This window comes from Chenopodium quinoa, unplaced genomic scaffold (assembly GCF_001683475.1).
Source record: "Chenopodium quinoa cultivar QQ74 unplaced genomic scaffold, ASM168347v1, whole genome shotgun sequence".
NCBI lineage: Eukaryota > Viridiplantae > Streptophyta > Magnoliopsida > Caryophyllales > Amaranthaceae > Chenopodium > Chenopodium quinoa.
In genome coordinates this window covers 5181557-5203954 of record NW_018742418.1, presented here as the reverse complement: position 1 = coordinate 5203954, position 22398 = coordinate 5181557, and the positions used below count along the sequence as shown (strand labels likewise).

The following is a 22398-nucleotide window of genomic DNA, read 5'->3' as shown; positions in this document are numbered from 1 at the left end:
TAATTCCTACAAAACCCTAATTCTCTCGCAGTTTAAGAGCCACCGTCATTTGTGTGTGGTTCCTTCATCTTTCTCTCTCATCACCAGCTGACGACATGGCTCCTTACTCTAAAGAACCCGATAATCCCACCAAATGTAAGTTTTTTCTTCAATTTATTCGAATTTTATTGTTCGATTTATTTGTAGTTTTTTCTCCTTGATTTATCTTCTGTGTTATTTTGAACAATCTTAATTAATATCAGCATTTTTTTCTTCATTTTTTGTTAATTTTTTTATTCAAATTTTTGTTTATGCAGCTTGCAAGGCTAGGGGTTCAGATCTCAGATGCCATTTCAAGGTAAGTTCACTTTATATCTACTTTAAATTTATTGCATTTTATTGGTCTTTTTAATTTGTTTGCTAATTAGTTTGTTGTATGATTTATGTTTTTTTTTTTTTTTTTATGTAGTTTTTAATGTAAAAAATGAAAAACCTGATGATAAAAGCAGGGTCCTATTGCCAATATTGTGAATGGGTCTCTCGTAAACTTCAGGGAAATTAAGTGTGCATTGTTCTTGGGTGAACCACTGGAGTTTTTTCTATGATAGCAGGTTCAGTAAACGATGCTATATTTATACTTATTTTCATTGTAATTAGATCAATTTTTGTGTGAGGTTAATGGGTATTAGTGAGAAAGATTTATTTGTTGCGCTTGTTGTCAATTTTTATATCTGAAACTGATTGGAAGGCTTCTTATAGTGGACAGTAATGTGAAAGTTTGACTAAGTCGTAAGTGGAGTTCGAATAATCGGAGTAAATTATGTGTACAATATTACCTGTTTTTATATTTGATTAAAATTTGTTATTGTCTAGGTAGGAAGTTAATTGGTATTATCTCCCTAAGAATTCTTCGTTTCAAGCTTATATATAAGCTTCCTAGGTATTATAGGGCTAATGGGAGTCTTTCTTGTTGGAGATTGCAACTGATTTTGGGTTTTTGAAGTAAGCAATTGGGTTTTTCTGATGAGTGGGATTATTTTTTGATTGATTTTAAGGCTTGAAATTTTTGTCGAAGGTAGTGCAGTAGGAGCTTCAAAGATAATTTGCAAGGTGGTGTTATATTTGGGTGCTTTCGAATACATTAGGAATTAGGAATTCATTCTTATTGTGTTAATACGATTATTATTTTTGTAGAGTGGCTGAAAGTTTAATAAATGTTTAGATATTTACATTAGCGGCAGTATGCTTTATTTGTGATTGCAGCAAATTCTTATACGATTTGGGTTTATGTGTGCTTTGTTTTATCTAATGTCAATTATCTAGCTGTGGTTAAACCTGATGAAAAAAGCAAAGCTCAATTGTATTTCAGAAATGGGGCTTCCGTAAACTTCAGGGATATAGAAAAGCATCGTTATTGGGTGAACCTCTGTTTTGTGTAGTGGCTGAAGGTTCAGTAAATGATGATACATGCACATTTGGAGTCCAAATGCAGTCTTTGTGATTGTAGGATTTCTAGGTGTGCTCTATCTACTCTAATTTCTGTTATTTAGCTAGGGTCAAACCTGATGAAAAAAGCAAGGCTCTGTTGCATATCAGAATGGGGCTTCCGTAAACTTCAGGAAAATTGAAATGAATCGTTATTGGGTGAACCTCTGTTTTATTTAGTGGCTGAAGGTTCAGTAAATGATTTAACATGCACATTGGGAGTTCATATGCAGTCTTTGTGATTGAAGGGGATTCCTGGTGTGCTGTAATTACTTTAATTTTAGTTGTTTAGTTAGGAATAGACCTGTTGAAAAAAGCAAGGCTCTATTGTTTTTCAGAATAGAGCTTCCGTAAAGTTCAGGAAAATTGATTCCATCGTTTTTGGGTGAACCTCTGTTTTTTTTAGTGGCTGAAGGTTCAGTTAATGATGAAACATGCACATTAGGAGTTCCAATACAGTCTTTGTGATTGTAGGGAACTCCCAGTGTGCTCAAATACTCCTAATTTGGATATCTAGCTGGGAATTGACCTAATGAAAAAGCAAATTTGAGTTGCATTTTCAAACAGTGCTTTATAAAGTTTAGAAAATTGAAATGCATCATTATTGGGTGAACCTCTGTGATGTTAATGGCTTATGGTTCAGTAAATGGTGGAACATACAAAGTACTAAGTTAGATTTTTTTTCTTTTTGTGAATGTTGGGAATTTGATTTGCAGCTCTATTACTAGTATGATCTATTTTGTATCTACTCTAGTTATAGCTGGGATTAACCTTAATGTAAAATGCAATGTTGGGTTGCATTTTAGAAATTGCATTTTAGAAGATAGAATAGCATCATTATTTTGTTTAGCTGCCGTAGATTCAGTGAATGATGCATAATACACTATGTAACACAGGAAGTACTAAAATCTTATGTATGTTTTGTTTTGTCCATCCATTGTATCTGGTGGTATATATTTTTGCACAGGTTACTCAGTTTGTATTTGGGTTGTAAATCTTGTTCTGTTGGATTGAGATCCTGCTGCTTTGTGTGAAATTTATTTTGTTGTGTGCATACAAACTACTTAGTTTCTTTCTGCTTGTTTATTGCAGAACACTAGGGAGACTGCCTTTGCTCTTAGAAAGATGCCTTTGAACAAGGCCAAAAGGTATCTGGAGGATGTCTTAGCTCACAAGCAGGCTATTCCTTTCCGTCGCTTCTGCAGAGGTGTTGGTAGGACTGCTCAAGCAAAAAACAGGCACTCCAACGGTCAAGGTCGCTGGCCTGTTAAGTCAGCCAAATTTGTTCTTGACTTGCTGAAGAATGCTGAAAGCAATGCTGAGGCATGTCATTTCTGAGCTTAATTATACTTTCTAGTTGATAGATGAGAATCTTTTAATCGTCCTAACTTTTTTGATGAGAATCTTTTAATCGTCCTAACTTTTTTATCCATTTGCAGATGAAAGGTTTGGATGTGGATTCTCTCTACATCTCTCATATCCAAGTTAACCAGGCCCAGAAACAAAGGCGTCGTACTTACCGTGCTCATGGGCGTATCAACCGTATGTATTGCTGTTATTGTGTTGGGTGATTATTTACTTTGAATGTGCCAATTCTCAACTGTCCTTGGTATTTTCTTGTACAGCCTACATGTCTCATCCATGCCACATTGAGTTGACTTTGTCCGAGAAGGAAGAGGCAGTGAGGAAGGAGGTGGTTTGCCATTTTCTTTGTTCTTGCAATGCTCGTGTTTATGTATTATCTCCCTCTCTTTAGTTTTCTTACTTGAATGTTTATTTTGCAGCCCGAGTCCCAGTTGGCTACCAGCAAATAGAAGACTAACAAGCCTCTCAAGTGTTTTAAGCATATCATCGGTGTAGCCTTGAAACAAATTTTGGGGTTTCTTATATTTTGTTATCTTGGTTTTGTAGACAAGATTTCATCTAGATTTACTTGTTCAATAGCACATTGTCCATGGAGAGCGGAGAATATCTAGTTTTTTTTGAGGAAAGTAACCCTGCTGTTTTTGGTAGCTCTTTTACTGCAGTGTTATGTATGCTGCCATTTTATCCTGCTTTTATAGTTTATGCTTGCGTATCTAAATATGAATATCCCCATAAATACACAGTATAGTATGAACAATAATCCTAGCAGTGTTGAACTCTTAGCACTTCCTTCAGTTCCTTGTTGTTGGATGTGCAAGAGCAGTAAAATTTTATTAATGGCAAGATGAGAATTGATGAGGGAAGACCCCTTCTGTTGGCGTAACATGTGAAAAAAAATCGATGACATTGTTTGACAGTAATATTTCGCATGTCCTTTATAGCATTCTCTATGCCAAATTAAGGATCAAGTAGAAGCACAAATAATGTAGTTCATCATATCGAGTCATAGCAATATGAGAGAGTAAAACCATATCAAGACTTGGTGAAGAGAAGGGGGGAATGAAATATTAAGTTCTTACCGTTTACATTGTTTAGTTTAACCCGTGAAAAGAATCACCTTAGTTGAATTAGTTAATTCGATCTATTTCCTAATACTAGAATCCTACACAATAATATATAACCCTCCGTTTTTTAAATGTTACCGTTTTACTTTATCACTAGATGAAGCTCGTTTGTTTGTATTTTTTTCAAATAAGATATTCTAATAAATATATATTTATCTCTTACACTTTGTGATCGCTTGCTTAATACTTGGTCGGGAGTTACTCGGTTGGTCAAGGATTATTCGATCGATCATAGGTTACTCGAACAGTCGGGGGTTACCCGATCAGTGTTTGGTATATCTCAGCCGGCCACACGATGTGACCAAGCACATGGAAAATGTGCTGATTTTATTATTATAATTAATATAAAACTTTAGATCTAAAATAAATTGCAATTCTTATTTTTTTTTTCTATGTGATGCTCTAAAATATCTTGAAAAACTCTCCTTTATTTTAAATTTTGTAAAATTTTATCATAATGGTTCCATTAATCACCCAAATAATTTATTTAATTTTATCATATAAATTTTTAAAAATAATAATATTATCTGTCGCTCTGATAATTTTTTAATATATTATCGTAATCCTACGTAGCGCTTTAAAAAAACTTATCTTACTTGGCATAATCGTATGGTAGCGTTTTAAAAATATTAATCCTACATAGCGCTTTTTTATTAAAATCCTACGTAGCGCTTTAAAAAAACTTATCTTACGTGGCATAATCCTATTGTAGCTTTTTAAAAATACTAATTTTATGTGGCGCTCTAAAAATTAAAATCTGTGGTGCTCTAAAATCTCGGGAAAACTCCCCTTTATATATATATACTAGATGGAAGCCCGTGCGATGCACGGTTTTTTCATCTAAGATTTTTAATTATTTGATTTATTGTATTTAATAATTTCAGACAAAATTACAAAAGTTTAATATTTATTTTTTTTACTATAATTTATAATGAATTTATTGAATATAAATAAATTGTAAATGTGATAATTTTTTCCGTTACATAAAATCTTTAATGTGAAATGATAAATTTTTAATAATTTAAATCCTAAATCATTATTCATTGTTTTACCATATCTTTTATTTCGATAGAACCACCAACCTTGTCCACAACCAACCTACTACATCAATGAACCATGAAATGTTAGCCAAACTGAAATTAATATAAATTAAATCCTTACATCTATATAAAATAAATCAATATATTTACCAATAAATGAAAAATTGTTGCGATATAAAATCAAATCTATGCATTGGAATTTTTTCATCATCTCCAAAAAAACCAAAGTCATCCATATATTAAGTATACAACATCTAATCGTATACCATTACATAGACAAATAATCATTAAGTATCCTAAATAAATACAATGTAACTAATAATTACAAATATAAATTTAAACATAAGATTTTACAAATTATCCGGACATTGATGACCTAAACTAACACAAAATTCGCTTGATGGGGTTTTGTATTAATACGAAATTTGATTTGTGTCATATGATGTATTAGATCTACATGTAAAAAAATATTTAGTAAATAAAACATAAACATTTAATCGTTGAGTATCCCAAATTAATACAATGTAAGTAAAAATTAGAAATACTAATTTAAACATAGGATTTTAAAAATTAAGCTAAAAATTACCAGCCATTGATGACCAAAAATTAACACAAAGTTACTAACACAAAATTCGCTTAATGGGGGTTTTTTATTGATACGAAATTTTATTTGTGTCATATGATGTGTTAATTTATAATGGTAGGTATCACAAATATTAATTTAATTATAATTAACGAACAATTTGTATTTCTTATCTTAAATACTATCAAAATTTATCTTACTCGTAGTATTGAATTAATAAATTTATCTTTTCCTATATTTTTACTTTATTTTTTTCATTAAAATAATTTAATTCATGGATTATAAAATTGAAACGATAAATTTTTAATAATTTAAATCTTAAATCATTATTCATTGTTTTACCATATCTTTCATTTCGATAGAATCACCAACCTCGTCCACAACCAACCTACTACATCAATGGATAAAATGAACCGTGAAATGTTAGCCAAATTGAAATTTATATAAATTAAATCTTTACATTTATATAAAATAAATCAATATATTTACCAAAAAATGAAAAATTGTTGCGATATAAAATCAAATCTATGCATTGGAATTTTTTCATCATCTCCAAAAATAACCAAAGCCATCCATATATTAAGTATACAACATCTAATCGTATGTCATTACATAAACAAATAATCGTTAAGTATCCTAAATAAATGCAATGTAACTAATAATTACAAATATAAATTTAAACATAAGATTTTAAAAATTATCTGAACATTGATGACCTAAAACTAACACAAAATTCGCTTGATGGGGTTTTGTACTGATACGAAATTTTACTTGTGTCGTATGATGTGTTAGATCTGCATGTAAAAAAAATATTTAGTAAATAAAACATAAACATATAATCGTTGAGTATCCCAAATTAATACAATGTAAGTAATAATTAGAAATATTAATTTAAACATAGGATTTTAAAAATTATGCTGAAAATTACTCGACCATTGATGACCAAAAATTAACACAAAATTACTAACACAAAATTCGCTTGATGGAGTTTTTTATTGATACGAAATTTTATTTGTGTCGTATGATGTGTCAATTTATAATGGTAGGTATCACAAATTTTAATTAAATTATAATTAACGAACAATTTTTATTTCTTATCATAAATACTATCAAAATTTATCTTATAATGATATGTATCAAACTTTATTATAAGCGTTTATCATTTAAATATTTCTTAGTATATTTTTTTTAGATTTCTTATACTCGTAGTATTAAATTAATAAATTTATATTTTTCTATATTTTTACTTTATTTTTTTTTCATTAAAATAATTTAATTCGTGGATTATAATCTACGTGACATTAAAATTTTAGATATATCAAATCTAATTCGTTACTTTTATCTAGGTGGCGACATAATTTTTTAATTCAAAAATAAAATACAAATCTTTCTTCTTATTGGTCGAAATAAGTATATTTCTTACGTGGCGCTCCGAATACTCTCCAAAAATACCTACTTTATTTATATTTTAGATTTAGATTTTACATTAGATTAGATTATTCACCTATAGTAGGAGTAATAGGTATCACCTAAAGGGTTGGTGATTCTTTTCACTAGTTAAACTATACAAATGAAAAGGGTGGAAGGTGGAGACGAAGAAAAAGATGGTGTTAGTGGAAGGTGGCGATGATGCAAATGGTGTTGAAAATGGTGTCAAAATTGGTGTTGTTGGAATCAGTGGGTGGAGACCAAGGATGGCGGGTGATGTCGGTGGGAGCGAGCTTCAATGGAGGACTAATGTCCAATGTTGATGGCTAAGTAGTGACTAAGCAATAGATTAACATGTTTAGTTGATATGATAGATCAACTGGGATCTCCTCAGAATAAATTATGTCATTTAATTATAAACTAGTGTGTAGTCTGAGAGTTACATCGAATTGTTACCTTAATTAAACCTTGTGATTATATATTTTACAGTAATATTTATGGTGTTGGGTTTTTTTTTTTTTCCTTTTTATAATTAGACCATGTGATTTGCAACTATATGAATTTATTTTCATGTTTGTAACATTGTTGGTAGATTGAGTAGTGATGTGACATAATAAGAGGTTGAGTAGGTGACATGACATAATTAAAGAGGTTTATGTGGCACATAGAGGTTTAGTAGATGATGTGGCGTAATTAGTAGGTCGGGTTTGTATTTAAACTTGAGTCATGACTCATGATAGTTTGTTGTAGCTATACAAGTCAAAATCTAAATCGGATATTTTTTGGATCAATTTTGAATTGGGTGAGGTTTTGACAGCTCCAGGTATAACAAGAGGTTGAGTATAAAATTTGTATTTTCTCGTTGATGATGTGTACATTAGTTCCTACGAGTATTTCCTATTGACTTTCTTTTATACAAGTCAAACTAAGCCCGCATTGGTATCAACTCATATAAATCAATCCTCTTCTCCCAAAATCACTCCAACTTTCACTCAGCTCGCCGGAAAATTTCATCGTCGCCATTGTCAATCTCAGGTAACTCTTTCTTTCAGAATTCATAATTTTTTTTCCCAATAATTTTAAATTTTCGATCTTCTTTTGCTTCAGATCTCGAAAAATAGGGATTTCAATTGAACAAACCTTCAATTATTTTGTTTTATTTTGTTAGGGTTTTTGATTGCGAACAATGGATTGGCAAGGGCAGAAAGTGGCGGAACAATGGATGCAAATTCTTCTGCTAGTTTCAGCAGCAATTGCTTTTGTAACAGGTTATTTGATGGGTTCATTCCAATTGATGGTGCTAATCTATGCAGGCGGCGTCGTTTTGACTGCTTTGATCATCGTCCCAAATTGGCCATGGTTTAATCGTCATCCTCTCAATTGGCTTGACCCGACCGAAGCCGATAAACACCCGAAGCCTCAACCAGCTGTGAGTTCCGGAAATAAGAAGAAGAATAACAAGCAAAAGTAGAGGAATTTGATGGAAATAAATTGAATTTATAGGTTATAAATTTCTGCCCATTTATCGTTTCATTATGTTGTTGTCACGTTGTTTATTGTTTTAGTGGAGTTTTATATGTTTGTTTAAGATGACTGGAATTGATTTTGGTTATATGAGCTAACAAATTACCAGATGGAAATTATAGTTTTATGTCATAAATGGGTTTATTGGGAAATTTTGGTTCTTGATTTGGTTTGTCGTTGCTTAAATCGAGTATTTGATGGTTGGTTGTTAAATGTGGAGTGAAATATGCTCTTTGGCTGTTTAATTTGCTGAATTGCATTGTGTTCTCATGATGAAGATAGCACTATGAAAAATCAGTTATACGGGTATTAGCGCTTGGGTATGATAGGGAATTTCAAGTTAGCTTTAAGTGTATGTCCGAAATCTTTGAATGTAAGCAGTGTCTTTGAACTTGGAGATGACATTGGATTAAGAGTGGTTGGTTAGGAAGTTATATGAACCTTTTTTCTAGTGATCTATAGGCATTATGGTATTTATTATATTGTTGATTGGCTCTCATATTCTTCCGGGCTTGCATAAGGTGCAATTCTTCTTGTTTATGTTTGAGTCTTAATTGTGGCCAAGGATATATTTAAATTGTGTGTATGTCACTGAGTGTGTTTGAGTTGTTTGAGGTAGTTGATTGCTCAGTTCTTCATATTGAGAGTTTTAGTGTTTACACCTATGATCTGCCCTTTGTTTACTCTGCATCACATAAGAACTCACCATTCTTTTCCCCTCATCAGTGAGCTGGTAACATTAGTGAACCGTGTTGATTGCTCAGTTGTTTATATTGAGAGTTTTAGTGTGTACACCCATGATCTACACTTTGTTTACTCTGCATCACTTACTCACCATTCTCCCTTCATCAGTGAGCTGGTAAGATTAGTGAACGTGTAATGGAGCTTTTCTGCTATGACTTAAGGGAGTTGGAAGATGAGTGTAGAAACCTTCATCAACTTTACGTAGGAATGCTTATAGTACCAAAACAGATTCATCTGATACGAGTTGAGTATGAAAGGAAAAGGTTGTCTGACATGACATGTCAATATTACAGCTAAAGTTGAATACATGGAGGATGAAGTATATTTGATCATGTTGAAGGAAAACTAGGATGTTTGTTTTTACCGGAATTCAGCTAGTTGTTATGCATATTTATTTGAAAATGCTGATTTCAGCAATGTTCAATAAAAACCATGTATATACAAATTCATCTGATGATATTTTCAGATGGTTGATCATACTGATCTGAAAACATAGACTTTGACAATGCCCTGACCCCAGGCAGGAACTTAGTTAAGAGAAGTGCTATATAATTTGATTTTTTTTTTTTTTTTTTTTTTTTGAAAGGCTCCAAGAGCAGCATAATTGATTTGGCTTGTCTATATAAATTGATTTGGTTACTGACTAGGTTGAGATATAGCCCAAATAGGCCTGTTGTCTCAACCATTCACTTGTTTAGCATTTCAAGCTTTTAGGTCAAACCATTCACGTTATCACCATAATTTCAGGACCCTTTTTTTTTTTTTTTTTTTTTTTTTCTTCTGACAAGAACCTAGTTATGTATGTAATGTCTTTGAGAAATTGAGAGTGATCATTTATGCTCATAAAATTTTTTGTGAATGTTCTATAGGAACAAAATTTGTACATGGTGATGACTGATGACAATTGATAAGATAGGCTAGGAAGTTATCTGTATTTATTTTTTCCTGAGCAGTGCATAGAGAAAGTGTGGTATCTGGTTAATGTTGGTTGTTTTTTTGGGAATCCTTTCAGGTTTTTTTTTACCCTTGGTTATACTTATGGTCTAATTAGTGTTCACAAAAGTAGATAAAGCCTAAACACTAGGCCTTTTTTTTTTTTTTTTTTTTTTTTTTTGCTTTAGGCGAGATGCATTCAAAGAGGTGCATCCGAGGTGCACTTCTGTTAGAGTGCACCTCAATTCAAAATTGCCTGCCTAGGCAGACCTCTATTGCTTTTGTGGAGTTTGAGCTTTGCAATACATTGAAGCTATTAGATGGCGATGGAAGGTAGCTCCAATTCTGAATGTATGTCATCAATTCTAGGTTGATCTGCAGTTAGGAAGTTTGAGTTAGTTTCTCAACTTTTGAAATTAGAACTTTTAGCATCTGGGGTATATTACTCAGTAGTCGGTAGTGTTGCTCTCAAGCAAGGTAATTTACCATTTCTTTTTAGGTTTGGAAATTTATTTAACATTGAAGCAAAGCTTGCTAATTGCAATGCCCTTTGGACTCAGAGGGCTAGGAGATCAGTGTAGAATGCCCTAAATGTTGTTTCAGCGTATGACCTGTCTATTATTAGTAACCAAAGAAGATAAAAAGTTGTGACTTGTAATTTTGTGAACCATAACGAATCAATCTACCACTGTTAGTAATTTTTCAATCGACAAATGTTGATATACAGTATAAATATCATATTTTTGTTTTAGATTGTGTAGTATTTTATTTTAATCAATTAAATATATTTTAAATAGATGTTTTGAACTACTTCCTTTTTTTCATAAAAAATTGCGACACTTTTGCTAATAACATGAGAGTTTTTTTTGGCAAAGTTTTGCAATATTTAGGAAACTAATATTATAATTAAGTATTTAATAAAATATAAATAATGAGGTCAAAATAACAAATTTATAAGATATTTATTGAAAGTTATATTTTGTTTTATAACTATGAAGTATTTGAAATTTATCGATAATAAAACTCAAATGGTTTATATCTTAAAAAATCAATCTGAATTTCGTTGACTTGCTAAAAGTAGGAATAAGTATACGTTAATAACATGTCTACTAGTCTCCTACAAGGGCTACAACTATAAATTTATAAGATATTTATTGAAAGTTATATTTTGTTTTATAACTATGAAGTATTGGAAGTTTATGGAAAATAGAACTCAAATGGTTTATATCTTAAAAAATCAATCTGAATTTGGTTGACTTGCTAAAAGTAGGAATAAGTATATGTTAATAACACTTCTACTAGTCTCCTACAAGGGCTACAACTATAAATTTACCTAAGATATATTTTGGTTAGTTTCCTTATTTTAGGTTCATGAAAAGATACTCCTTTCGTTTCACAATGATGTTCCTGTTTGGAATCTTTGACTTTTTAAAAATAAGAGAAAATCTTCTTAATTTCTGTATTAGAACAAATATAGTTATGTGGGATCTAGTTTGATTCGTCTTGATGAGTACATTATTAATATCCAACTTTTAATATTTTTGCTAATGTGATACTGAAGTTATTTGCGGTCAAAGATGGGTAAAAAGTTACATCGATTTACGTAAACAGAAACATTATTATTAAATGGAGGGAGTAAAATTAAATAGGGATAGAGATCTACCAATTACCATATTTACAACTCTTGTAGTTTTCTGCAAATATTATTACACGGTATCAGATAAAAAGAGGCTAGGCCAAGTGGCCAACTGCTATAAATTCACAATCTCATACTCAGAAATTGAATTTGTACTACACCAAACAAACAAACCAAAAAAAAGGTTATTGATCAATAAACAGCAAGCTAAGCATGGCAAGAAAATCATCAAGCAGGACAGAGACAGGGGGGTCGTGGTGGATATTGGAGTTTATCGTGACGTTGGGGCACATAGAACAACAGGCTTGGATGCCGAAGCTGGGCCTAATGCAGACCAATGCTGTATTCTGACTTGATCCGGATTGCAGGTACTCTATCAAGATTGATAAGCTTGCAAACGGGAACTACAACAAGCTCGGCTTAGGCTTATATTTTCACCACCGGGACCTATCTGGCTATCTGACCCAACGTCGTTGTCTAAGCTCAACACAGAGATCTATTGTACCATGGGCTTTCTATTCACACAGTTCATTGGAACTGCCGTCTTGGATCTTAAGGACATCAAACCCGGTTACAATGCTGTCGTAGAGACTCCGGACCTGCACCCTCAACTCCTCAAGTGCGGATCAAAGTCATTAAGTTGAAACCAGATTAAGTCTAGAATTGTCACCTAATATTTTTGTGTACATGCATGTCTTTGATCTTGTTTCTTTGAAGTTTGAATGTTGAATGAAGAAACTAGTTTATCTTATCTTTTGTATCTTCTCGTTTTCTTAATTAATATTTTTAGTGTACAGGCCTTTGATCTTGTTTTTATCTTTGAAGGCCTTTGATCTTGTTTACCTTTGAATAAATGAATGAAAGAAACTAATTTATCTATTGCTTCTCTTCTCCTTTCCTCAAGGTAGGTGCACCCAAGGCTATTTATTTTTTGCGCATTTGATTTATTTATTTTTTTCGGCTACTTAAGATTTTACACTAAGCAAAATATAATAATAAATGAGCAAAAAATACCCTTGGAGGCATAATATGCTTGCTAAAATGTCGCGCCCTAAATATTGTGTCAGCATGCATACTAGTAGTAGTAACTAAAGAAGAAAAATAGTTGTGAGCCATAACAAAGTCAATCTTACAACTATAGTACTAAAATGCACTATTATGGACTTATGGTATTCAAGTTTTAGAGTGTACTCGTAGGAAATAGCAGGATAAAATCTAATATATCATATCACTAATAAATAAAGTCGGTCTCGCAGTCAAGTCTTGAGGCAACGACACTTGACATTACAGTTTTTTCGCCAAGTGTCGTGTTACGTTGGCGACAAAGAGGATGCTAAATAATCGAAATTTGGATAGATTTTTAAGATAAAAACGTTATAGAGTTTTATTATCGATACACAACTAATACTTTATATATGCATAATTAATCACAACTTTTAATAAAAATATAATAATCTAATATCATATCATATCACTAATATATAAAGCCGGTCTCGCAGCCAGGCCATGAAACAGCGACACTTGGCATTTAAGTTTTTCACCAAGTGTTGCGCCACGTAGGCGACAAATAGGTATTATTGTGACACATATGATACTAAGTAAGCGGTTTTTGGATAGATTTTTTAAGATAAAATTGTTGTATTGAGTTTTATCATAGATAGAATTCTAATATTTCATAAATACAAAATTAATCATAACTTTTAATAAATATCCTGTAACTCAGTTCTATTTCTATCATCAAATTCGTTTTAATTTTTTTTTTAAAATAAGATCCATTTATAATATATTTAATCACAAACTTTCATACGTAGCTAGCCAAACCGTGTCACCAACTATTACAAGAGTTACTTCATTAGTGCTATAGGGGTTACTTAGCTTGGTTAGTGTTATAGCGGTTATTCAATCAGTGTTATAGATAGGAGTTACTCGATCAGTATTAGAGGTTACTCACTTAGTATTACATGGGTTACTCAGTCATTTTTATAGGTATTATGCATTGTTATTTAACCTATTAAAGAAAATATTATAGAATCAGTAAAAATAAGTTTTAATCAGTAAAAAATAATTTTAGTTTGGTAAAAATACTTTCACTTCAGTGGAAATAGTTTAAGTCAATAAATATAATTTCAAGTTAATAATAACATAGATATTCATTTACAAACAAAACTACAAAAAGTATACTATGTGTAAATATAAGCCATATGAAATCGTATGTCTAAATATCCTACATTATCAGAACGAATTATTTGACCGTATTTAAAATTCAAGTAAAAATGTTATCTTAAAATTTTATCAAGCTGGGCATTGCCCGGGCACAAAACGAAGTAATTTGGTTAAAATAATAATAGAGAATCAGTAAGAATAATTTTGGTTTGGTAAAAATACTTTCGGTTCAGTAAAAATAATTTAAGTTCAATAAAAATAATTTCAAGTCAATAATAACATATATATCTATTTACAAACAAAACTACAAAAAATATACTATTATATAATTATAAGCGATAGGAATTACATGATCGTATTAATGAACATTCAAGCCAAAAAGATTAATCTAAGATTTTATCATCAACTTGGGCATCGCCATCATATCATATCATATCATATCATATCACTTATAAAGCCGGTCTCGCAGCCAGGCCACGAGACGATAACACTTGACATTCCAATTTTTCACCAAGTGTCACGTCACGTAGGCGATAAATAGGTATTAAGTTTAGATATATTTTTAAAGATAAAAATGTTGTATAGAGTTTTAATATCGATATACTTCTAATATTTCATATATACAAAATTAATCATAACAATAAATATCTTATATCTCGGTACTACTTCCATCATAAAATTCATTTTAAAAAGTTATTTAAAATAAGATCCATTTATAATATATTAATTTATTTACAAAAATAATAGATAATAAGTGAAAATAAGTTTTAATCAGGAAAAATAATTAAAGTTTTGGTAAAATACTTTCAGTTTAATAAAATATAATTTCAATTCACAATGTCTAAATATCCTGTATTATCAAAAGGGGTTATATGACCGTATTTAACATTCAATCCAAAAAGTTTACCCTAAACTTTAATTAACCATCTGGGCATCGCCTGGGCACAAAACTAGTATATATATAAAGGGGAGTTTTTTCCCGAGTTTTTAGAGTGTTACGTAGGATTTTAATTTTTAAAAAATTATTAGGGCGCCACTTAGGAATAGTATTTTTAAAACGCTACAATCGGATTATGCCACATAAGATTATTTTTTTTAAAGCGCTACGTAGGATTATAATAAAAAAGCGCCACGTAGGATTAATAATTTTAAAACGCTACAATAGGATTATGCCACGTAAGATTAATTTTAGAGCGTCACATAGGAAATGTTATATTTTAGCCAATGAAAAAAGGAATTGCAATTTATTTTAGATAAAAAATTTATATTAATTATAAAAATAAAATCAGCGCGTTTTTTATGTGGCTGCGGCTGAAAAACACTCAAACACTGACCGAGTAACCCATGACTGTCCGAGTAACCCCTGATTGATTTAGTAGCCTTTGACCAACCAAGTAACTTCTGACCAAGTAATCTCGACCACACGGTTTGACCAACCACATATGAAACTTTGTGAAATAAAATATTATCTTTTTATATTATAAATTTTATCTAAATATGAGAAACAAAGTTAATAATTTATTTTATAATAAAAAATTCAAGTAGTAAGCAAGCAAGCGAATATCACAAAATTTATTAGATAAATTTATATTTAGTAAAATATTTTATTTGAAAAAATACAAACAAACCGTGCATCGCACGGGCTTCATCTAGTTCGGTTCTATTTCCATCATAAAATTCGTTTTAAAAAGTTGTTTAAAATAAGATCCATTTATAATATATTTTAAATAATAGAAAATTAGTTTTAATCGGTAAAAATACTTTTAGTTTAGTAAAAATAATTTAAGTATGATATCGTATGTCTAAATATCCTGCATTATCAAAAGTGATTATATGACCGTATTTAACATAGGGGAGTTTTTCTCGAGTTTTTAGAGAGCCACCTAGGATTTAATTTTATTAGCGCGCCATGTAGGATTATAAATTTTAGTGATAGCCAATTAAATAAGATATTATTAATTTCTTTTAAATAATTCCAATGTCACGTAAGCAAAATTGGCGAATGAGATTTTTAAGTTTAAATTAATTGAATATAAAATATTATCTTTTGATATTAGGAATTTAATCTAAATACATAACAAATTTTAGCACATAAATTAAAAAAAAAAATTGTTATAAAAATTTCAAACAAACCGTGCATCGCACGGGTTTCATCTAGTTAGTACTGATAATTATGTGATAAGCATTACCAGACAAAATATGTGGTGTGCTGGTGTAAAATCCGAGGATGATTTCCTCTGGAATTTACTTTCAAGTATTTTTTTTTTCAAGTTTGTGTAAAGGATTTTAGGATGCAGCAAAAAAATTAACCATAAATAAATAAAGACAAAGTTGCAATTAGAGTACTGAAGTTTCAAAAGTTGGAAACAAGATACTCAAACCTTGGCTAGAGGTCAGAAATCTAGTAGTGACTAAAGGTGGGCAACGTGTCGTGCCGGGCTGTGCCATGCCACCGTGCCAGAGGAAGCGTGCCATGCCGTGCCACCCAAAATCGCAGGCCAGCCCACGACGCGGCCCACGTGCCGAGCGGGCTTGTGCCGGGCTGGCCTGCTGCTTCGGATTTTTTTTTTAATTTTTATTAGTTTATAACTTATAATCATATATTATTATTTTTCTAAAATAAATTAAGTTTAATATTTATGTTTTATTATTTTTTATATTTAATATTTATATTTATATATTTAGTTTATACTATTACTTTATAGTTTAATGTTTATAATTTATTATATTTATTTTTGTATTATGTATTATTAATTATTATAATATTTTTTTTGTTATATTAATTTACAAATAATAACTTAACGGAAAAAAAGGCAAATTGAACTTTGGATGTGAATAATGCATCTTCATATTATTATTACTTGAAAAAATTGTACAATGATAATAATGATAAAAATCGTACATGGATATTAAACAAAAATTGGATAATGATAAAAACCGTAAAATGATAATATTGATAATGATAAAAATTGTACAATATACAAAAATTGTCTATTCTTCTTCTTCTTCTTGATCGTCTTTGTCTTCGTCTTCGTCTTCGCCTTCGCCTTCACCTTCAAGGTCATTGGCTAGTTGCATAGAGTGGGAATTAGCCGAACCCGAACGGTCGGAAGCGGAGGTTCCTTCATCGTTGTCGTTGTCGTCGTAAGAACGGTCTTGTAAGCGATTTTCAGCATCCAACCAATCTTTGAAACACACGCACATTTCAAGTGTTTTGGGTTTTAGACTTGTTCTTCTATCGTCTAAAACCCTCCCGGATGTGCTGAAAAATCGTTCGGAGGCAACGGAGGAGACGTGGATACCAAGAATGTCTCGTGCCATTGCCGCCAAAGTTGGATGCTTCGTGCTTTTTTGTTTCCACCATGCAAGGAGGTCGAGGCTGTTTATCTCATCGTCGTCCATGCCCTTGGTGAAGTCGTAACTCAGGTACATTTGCAACTCCGAGACATCGCTTTGCGTTCTCCTTATTGATGAATCACTTGAAAACCTTGAAATCAAGTTAGTAGCTTGTGAAAATAAATGTTTGGCCTTTTTACTACCGTTTTTGGATGGTTGGGAAGGGCCTGAGCGAGGAACGGTGCCATATTTGGTTTCATAGACTCTAAATAAAGCAAAAAACCGATCATTCACATTTACTCTTATAGGTATCTCCATTATCGTCAAGAAGCATGCATTGAAAATAAATGTCAACTAACATAAACGTATTTTCATACTTTTGCCTAGAATCTAATATGGAAGAAAAAATATAAATCAAAGGAATTTCACTATAATATTTACGCCACTTTGTTTCCATTGCTGGAAGATACTGATCATAATCACTTTGGTTGCGATGATCAGCGAAAAGTTGGGCGAGTAAACATGCATTTGAAAGAAAGTTTTGAGCACAAGGATTATAAACAAAAGAAAACAATACGTCACGTTATATAATAACTGTAAAAATTGCATATATCGTTCACATTTATCCCAATCATCCTCATATATAGCATTGTTTGGAAATTTTTGGTTGTAAAAAATTGTCAAACGGATTTTTGTACTCAATTGCCTTGGTTAACATGTCATAGCCGGAATTCCACCTAATTGGGCAATCAATTTTGATTTTTATTGCTCTTATCTTTTGTTGTTTTAGAAAACTCTTCCATTCTTGGTATCTCATGTTTGAGCTATTAATAGACATAATAACATCTCTAATTTTGTTGTAGTATGGACCAATTGCTCTAATTCCATCTTGTACACATAAGTTAAGAACACGCCAGACACATCTAGTATGAAGTGTGTCACCATCTAATATTACATTGGTCAAGTTTTGTTTGACATAATTAGCAATATATGTCATTGAGGTTGCATTGTCAAATGTCATAGACATGATTTTTTCTCGAAGGTAGTATTCATTTATTGCTTCCATTAAATGGTGAGCAATGTTAATACTGGTGTGGGGGGTATTTCAGTATTTTGAAATGGATTAATTCGTTTTTGTAACAACCATTGATCATCTACCTAATGGCAAGTCACAGATAAATAATGATATTTATAACCACTATCCCAAGAATCGGCAGTCAAACACACCCTACAATTAAGTTTATTCAATTCGTCTTGTAACCGCATTTTGTACTCTACGAAGTTTTTCATGGCGGCGAAACGAATGGTTTTCCTAGGGTTCTTTTATGTTGGGGTTGTAATGCTTTGTTAATGTAAGTGTTAAATGGGTCACTTTCGGAGAAAAGAAAAGGTTGTTCGGCGTGTACTATCATTTTCCCTAGTTCATCCCTATCCCTCTCATAGTTGTAGGTAAAGCCGTGTGAATGGAATTGAGAAATTTTTGGCTGGGTTGGATCACTAGCTGTTTTTGCACAACTTCTCATGTGTCTACTTAAGTGTCCCATCCCGGACTTAGATTGTGCCGAGTATAAATTACCACATGTTTTACATTTTGCTCTTGTTTGGGCTTTATTTAGCAGAAAATAATGTCATACATCATTTTTGCGGCTTTTGATATTTACCATGTCACTTTCGGTTAACTATTGCTCTTGTGTGTTTGGGAATTGGGTGTTTGTAGATTCGAGGATTTGTTGGTTAGTAGTAGAACCGAAGGCATTGAAGGTATTTTATTGGCTACCTTGGCTAGAATAAAAATTTTGTGGGTCAAAGAAATTAGGTGGGAATTGACCGAATTGTGGAAATTAGTTTAGTGGTGGAAATTGGTTTTGTGGAAATTCGGGCATATTATTTATATTATAGGGTTGAAAACTGGAAGTACCATCGTGCCTAAATTGTTCAAAGCCTAGGGGGACGTTACCGGGGTCCTTGGTCGGACTTGAAATTGGGGGGGGGGGGGTAATTGGATTAAGTGATTCCCTAGAACTATTACCACAGACAAATCAGGCTTTCCTAGAGGATGATGGGTTGTTCATGTTTGGTAATGCCATAATTAAAAATAATAACAATTTTAACAATAACAATAATAATAATTAATAACGACAATTATAACAATAACAATAATAATAATTAATAACGACAATTATAAAAATAACAATAATAATAATAATAATAATAATTAATAACAATAATTATAACAATAATAATAAGTAATAACAATAATATTAACAACAATAATAAAGATTAGTTAGATCTTACAGCCGTGGTTCAACGCTTTCCACTAATTACGATTACGAATTTTTAATTTTTTTCGATATTAATATATATTAATTAGAGAATATAAGAGAATCAGAGATTAAGAGAATTAGAGATTAAGAGAAGAGATGAGTTCAATTGTGATTTGGAAGTGAAGTGAAATTTGGTATTTATAGGCAAATTGGGGAAAAAAGAGCCGTTAGAAAGAGGGGAAGAGCAATGGCAGCAAAGCAACGTGTCACGCTGACTAATTCCCTTAGTCTTTTGCACGCGGCCTACTAGAGTCACCACCCGTTAGACTACTAGTCAAGGCTCCCAATTGCTTAGCAAAGCTAAATATTGATGTTGTTAGTTAAGTGTGGTTTGCTTGGAAAGCACAAGTGAGAATATATGAGAAAGCTTTAAGGAAGAAGGCTTTTTATAAATGCTTGAGAGAATACAAGTGTTTGTACATGAGTAAGAATGGGTGGGAGGTTTCCTATTTATAGGCACCATCCCTTTCTAGAGTGTTCTAATCTAGATGCTTCCTAACCTCCTCAAATGGAAGGTTCTAGAGAACTCTATACACTTTCTGATTACATAGGCTTATGTACAATGTTCTAGAACCATCTACAAAGTTCTAGCATCTTAAGTATGTACAAGTTGTCCCTAGAGGCTTCTAGAGACCTCCGGATGCACCACGAACCTCTTCGTGCATTCTGGAAAGTTCTGGGCCTCATCTTCAAATTCTGGCTGCACCATCATCTTTATTGGGCCCAAAAATGGTGGGCCATCAAGTTTGGGCTCATTTGGAGTCCATTAAGCCCGACCCATGGCCCATTATTGTGTTACTGTCATGGGCGTGTTCACTAGGGTAAATGGCAGGGAGCTAAATAAAGCTCTATAGGGGGAAGGGTGTTCTGGCCTTGCTAGCCATGCACCAAGGGCATTCCCCCTGGCCACGATTATAACTTGCTGCCTTGTGGCTCTAGTGAGGGGTGGGAATATGTGAGTCGTGACATGCTCCCCCACCCAAGTCTTGACGTCCCCGTCAAGGCCGCCCTTCGAACTTAGCTATCTTGTCTTGGAATTGCCATATGTCTCCTTCTTTTTCCCACGTTGCTTCACTATCCAGGAGACCCTTCCAACGAACAAGATACTCGTTGTAGCTTGGAACCCCTCTCTTTCTTATGAGCCTCTTGGCCTCAATTGTCTCGATGTCCCTCTCGAAGGATGCCACCACAGCCGTGGGCGCCCTTTGTGACTCGCCCCTTGTTGGATCTTCATGGTCAGCTTGATAGGGCTTGAGCATGCTCACGTGGAACACCGGATGAATCTTCAACCTTGGGGGTAACTCAAGCTTGTATGATGTTTTCCCAACCTTCCTTAGTACGGGGAATGGTCCCTCATACTTTCGCACAAGACCCTTGTGCACCTGTCGGAAGACCTTAAATTGTTAGGGTAGCAGCTTCACCATCACCAAATCTCCTACTTGGAACTCCATTGGGCGCCTATGCTTGTCAGCCCACTTCTTCATCTTCTTGGCCGCCTTGTCCAAGTAAGCCTTGGATATATCGAGTTGTTCGTGCCACCCTCGTGCAAGCTTGTAAGCAGCTGGGCTGCTCCCTGTGTACCCCGAGGCGATCCCTTGTGGAGTCAAGGGTTGCTGTCCCATGACTATTTCGAAGGCACTTTTGCCCGTAGCCTCGGATCTTTGTAGGTTGAAGGAGAATTGGGCAACATCCATGTACTTAGCCCAATCTCGCTGGTTGGCACTCACATAGTGCCTGAGATATAGCTCCAGCAAGGCATTCACCCTTTCGGTTTGCCCATCCGTCTGGGGGTGAAAGCTTGTTGAGAAGTGGAGTCCGGACCCAAGCAACTTGAACAATTCTGTCCAAAATTTTGCTGTGAACCTTGGGTCTCGATCACTAATGATGTTCCAAGGCAAGCCCCAATATTTTACCACGTTCTTGAAGAATAGATGGGCTGCTTGCTTGGCTGTGCAATCCCTTGGTGCCGGTATGAACGTGCCATATTTGGAAAAGCGATCGACCACCACCATGATCGAGCCATACCCATCTGACTTGGGTAGGGCTGAAATGAAATCCATTGATACGCGCTCCCATGGCCCTTCAGGTATAGGAAGTGGCTCAAGTAACCCAGCCGGCACACGTTGTTCGACCTTGTCTTGTTGGCACACAAGACAAGTCTTTACATAGGCCTCCACATCTTGCCCCATGTGTGGCCAATAGTAATTCACCTCCAAGAGTGCTAACGTGCGTAAGACGCCAGGATGACCAGCCCACTTAGAGTCATGGCACTCTTTCATGATATCTCGCCTAAGATTATCCCACTTAGGCACGAATAGTCGCCGCCCAGCAGTATAGAGGATCCCATCCTCTATCCAAAACCTTCGGGTTTTGCGTTCCTTGGCTAGGTTCAGGAGCCCCTTAGCCATAGGATCTTGAGTAAGACCATCCTTGATTCTATCCAAGATGGTGCTCGTGGCGCGACTAATAGCTGCAAGGGTAGCCTTGCGGCTTAGAGCATCGGCGACAAAGTTTACTTTGCCTGGCTTATACACCATGGCATAGTCAAATTCGGCCAGGAAGTCTTGCCAACGAGCTTGCTTGGGGCTTAATTTCTTCTGATTTTGGAAATAGCTTGTCGCAACGTTGTCGGTGTAGATGGTGAACCGACTCCCGAGCAAGTAGTGCCTCCATATCCGCAAGCAATGAATTATGGCCGTCATCTCCTTGTCATGGACAGGATATCTCCTCTCCG

General features: G+C 33.4%; 2 protein-coding genes across 2 annotated transcripts; both read left to right on the top strand.

The window, feature by feature from the left end:
• LOC110710837 (60S ribosomal protein L17-1-like) lies at nucleotides 1–3526 on the top strand. The gene is made up of 6 exons (XM_021889180.1): nucleotides 1–135; nucleotides 297–337; nucleotides 2557–2787; nucleotides 2904–3006; nucleotides 3090–3157; nucleotides 3249–3526. The coding sequence occupies exons 1-6, from the start codon at nucleotides 96–98 to the stop codon at nucleotides 3276–3278; spliced, it is 513 nt and encodes a 170-aa protein (XP_021744872.1). The 5' UTR covers nucleotides 1–95; the 3' UTR covers nucleotides 3279–3526.
• A 4650-nt stretch (nucleotides 3527–8176) lies between these two features.
• LOC110710827 (probable signal peptidase complex subunit 1) lies at nucleotides 8177–8680 on the top strand. Its single transcript, XM_021889173.1, has one exon. The coding sequence runs from the start codon at nucleotides 8191–8193 to the stop codon at nucleotides 8473–8475; it is 285 nt and encodes a 94-aa protein (XP_021744865.1). The 5' UTR covers nucleotides 8177–8190; the 3' UTR covers nucleotides 8476–8680.
• The last annotated feature ends 13718 nt before the right edge of the window (nucleotides 8681–22398 follow it).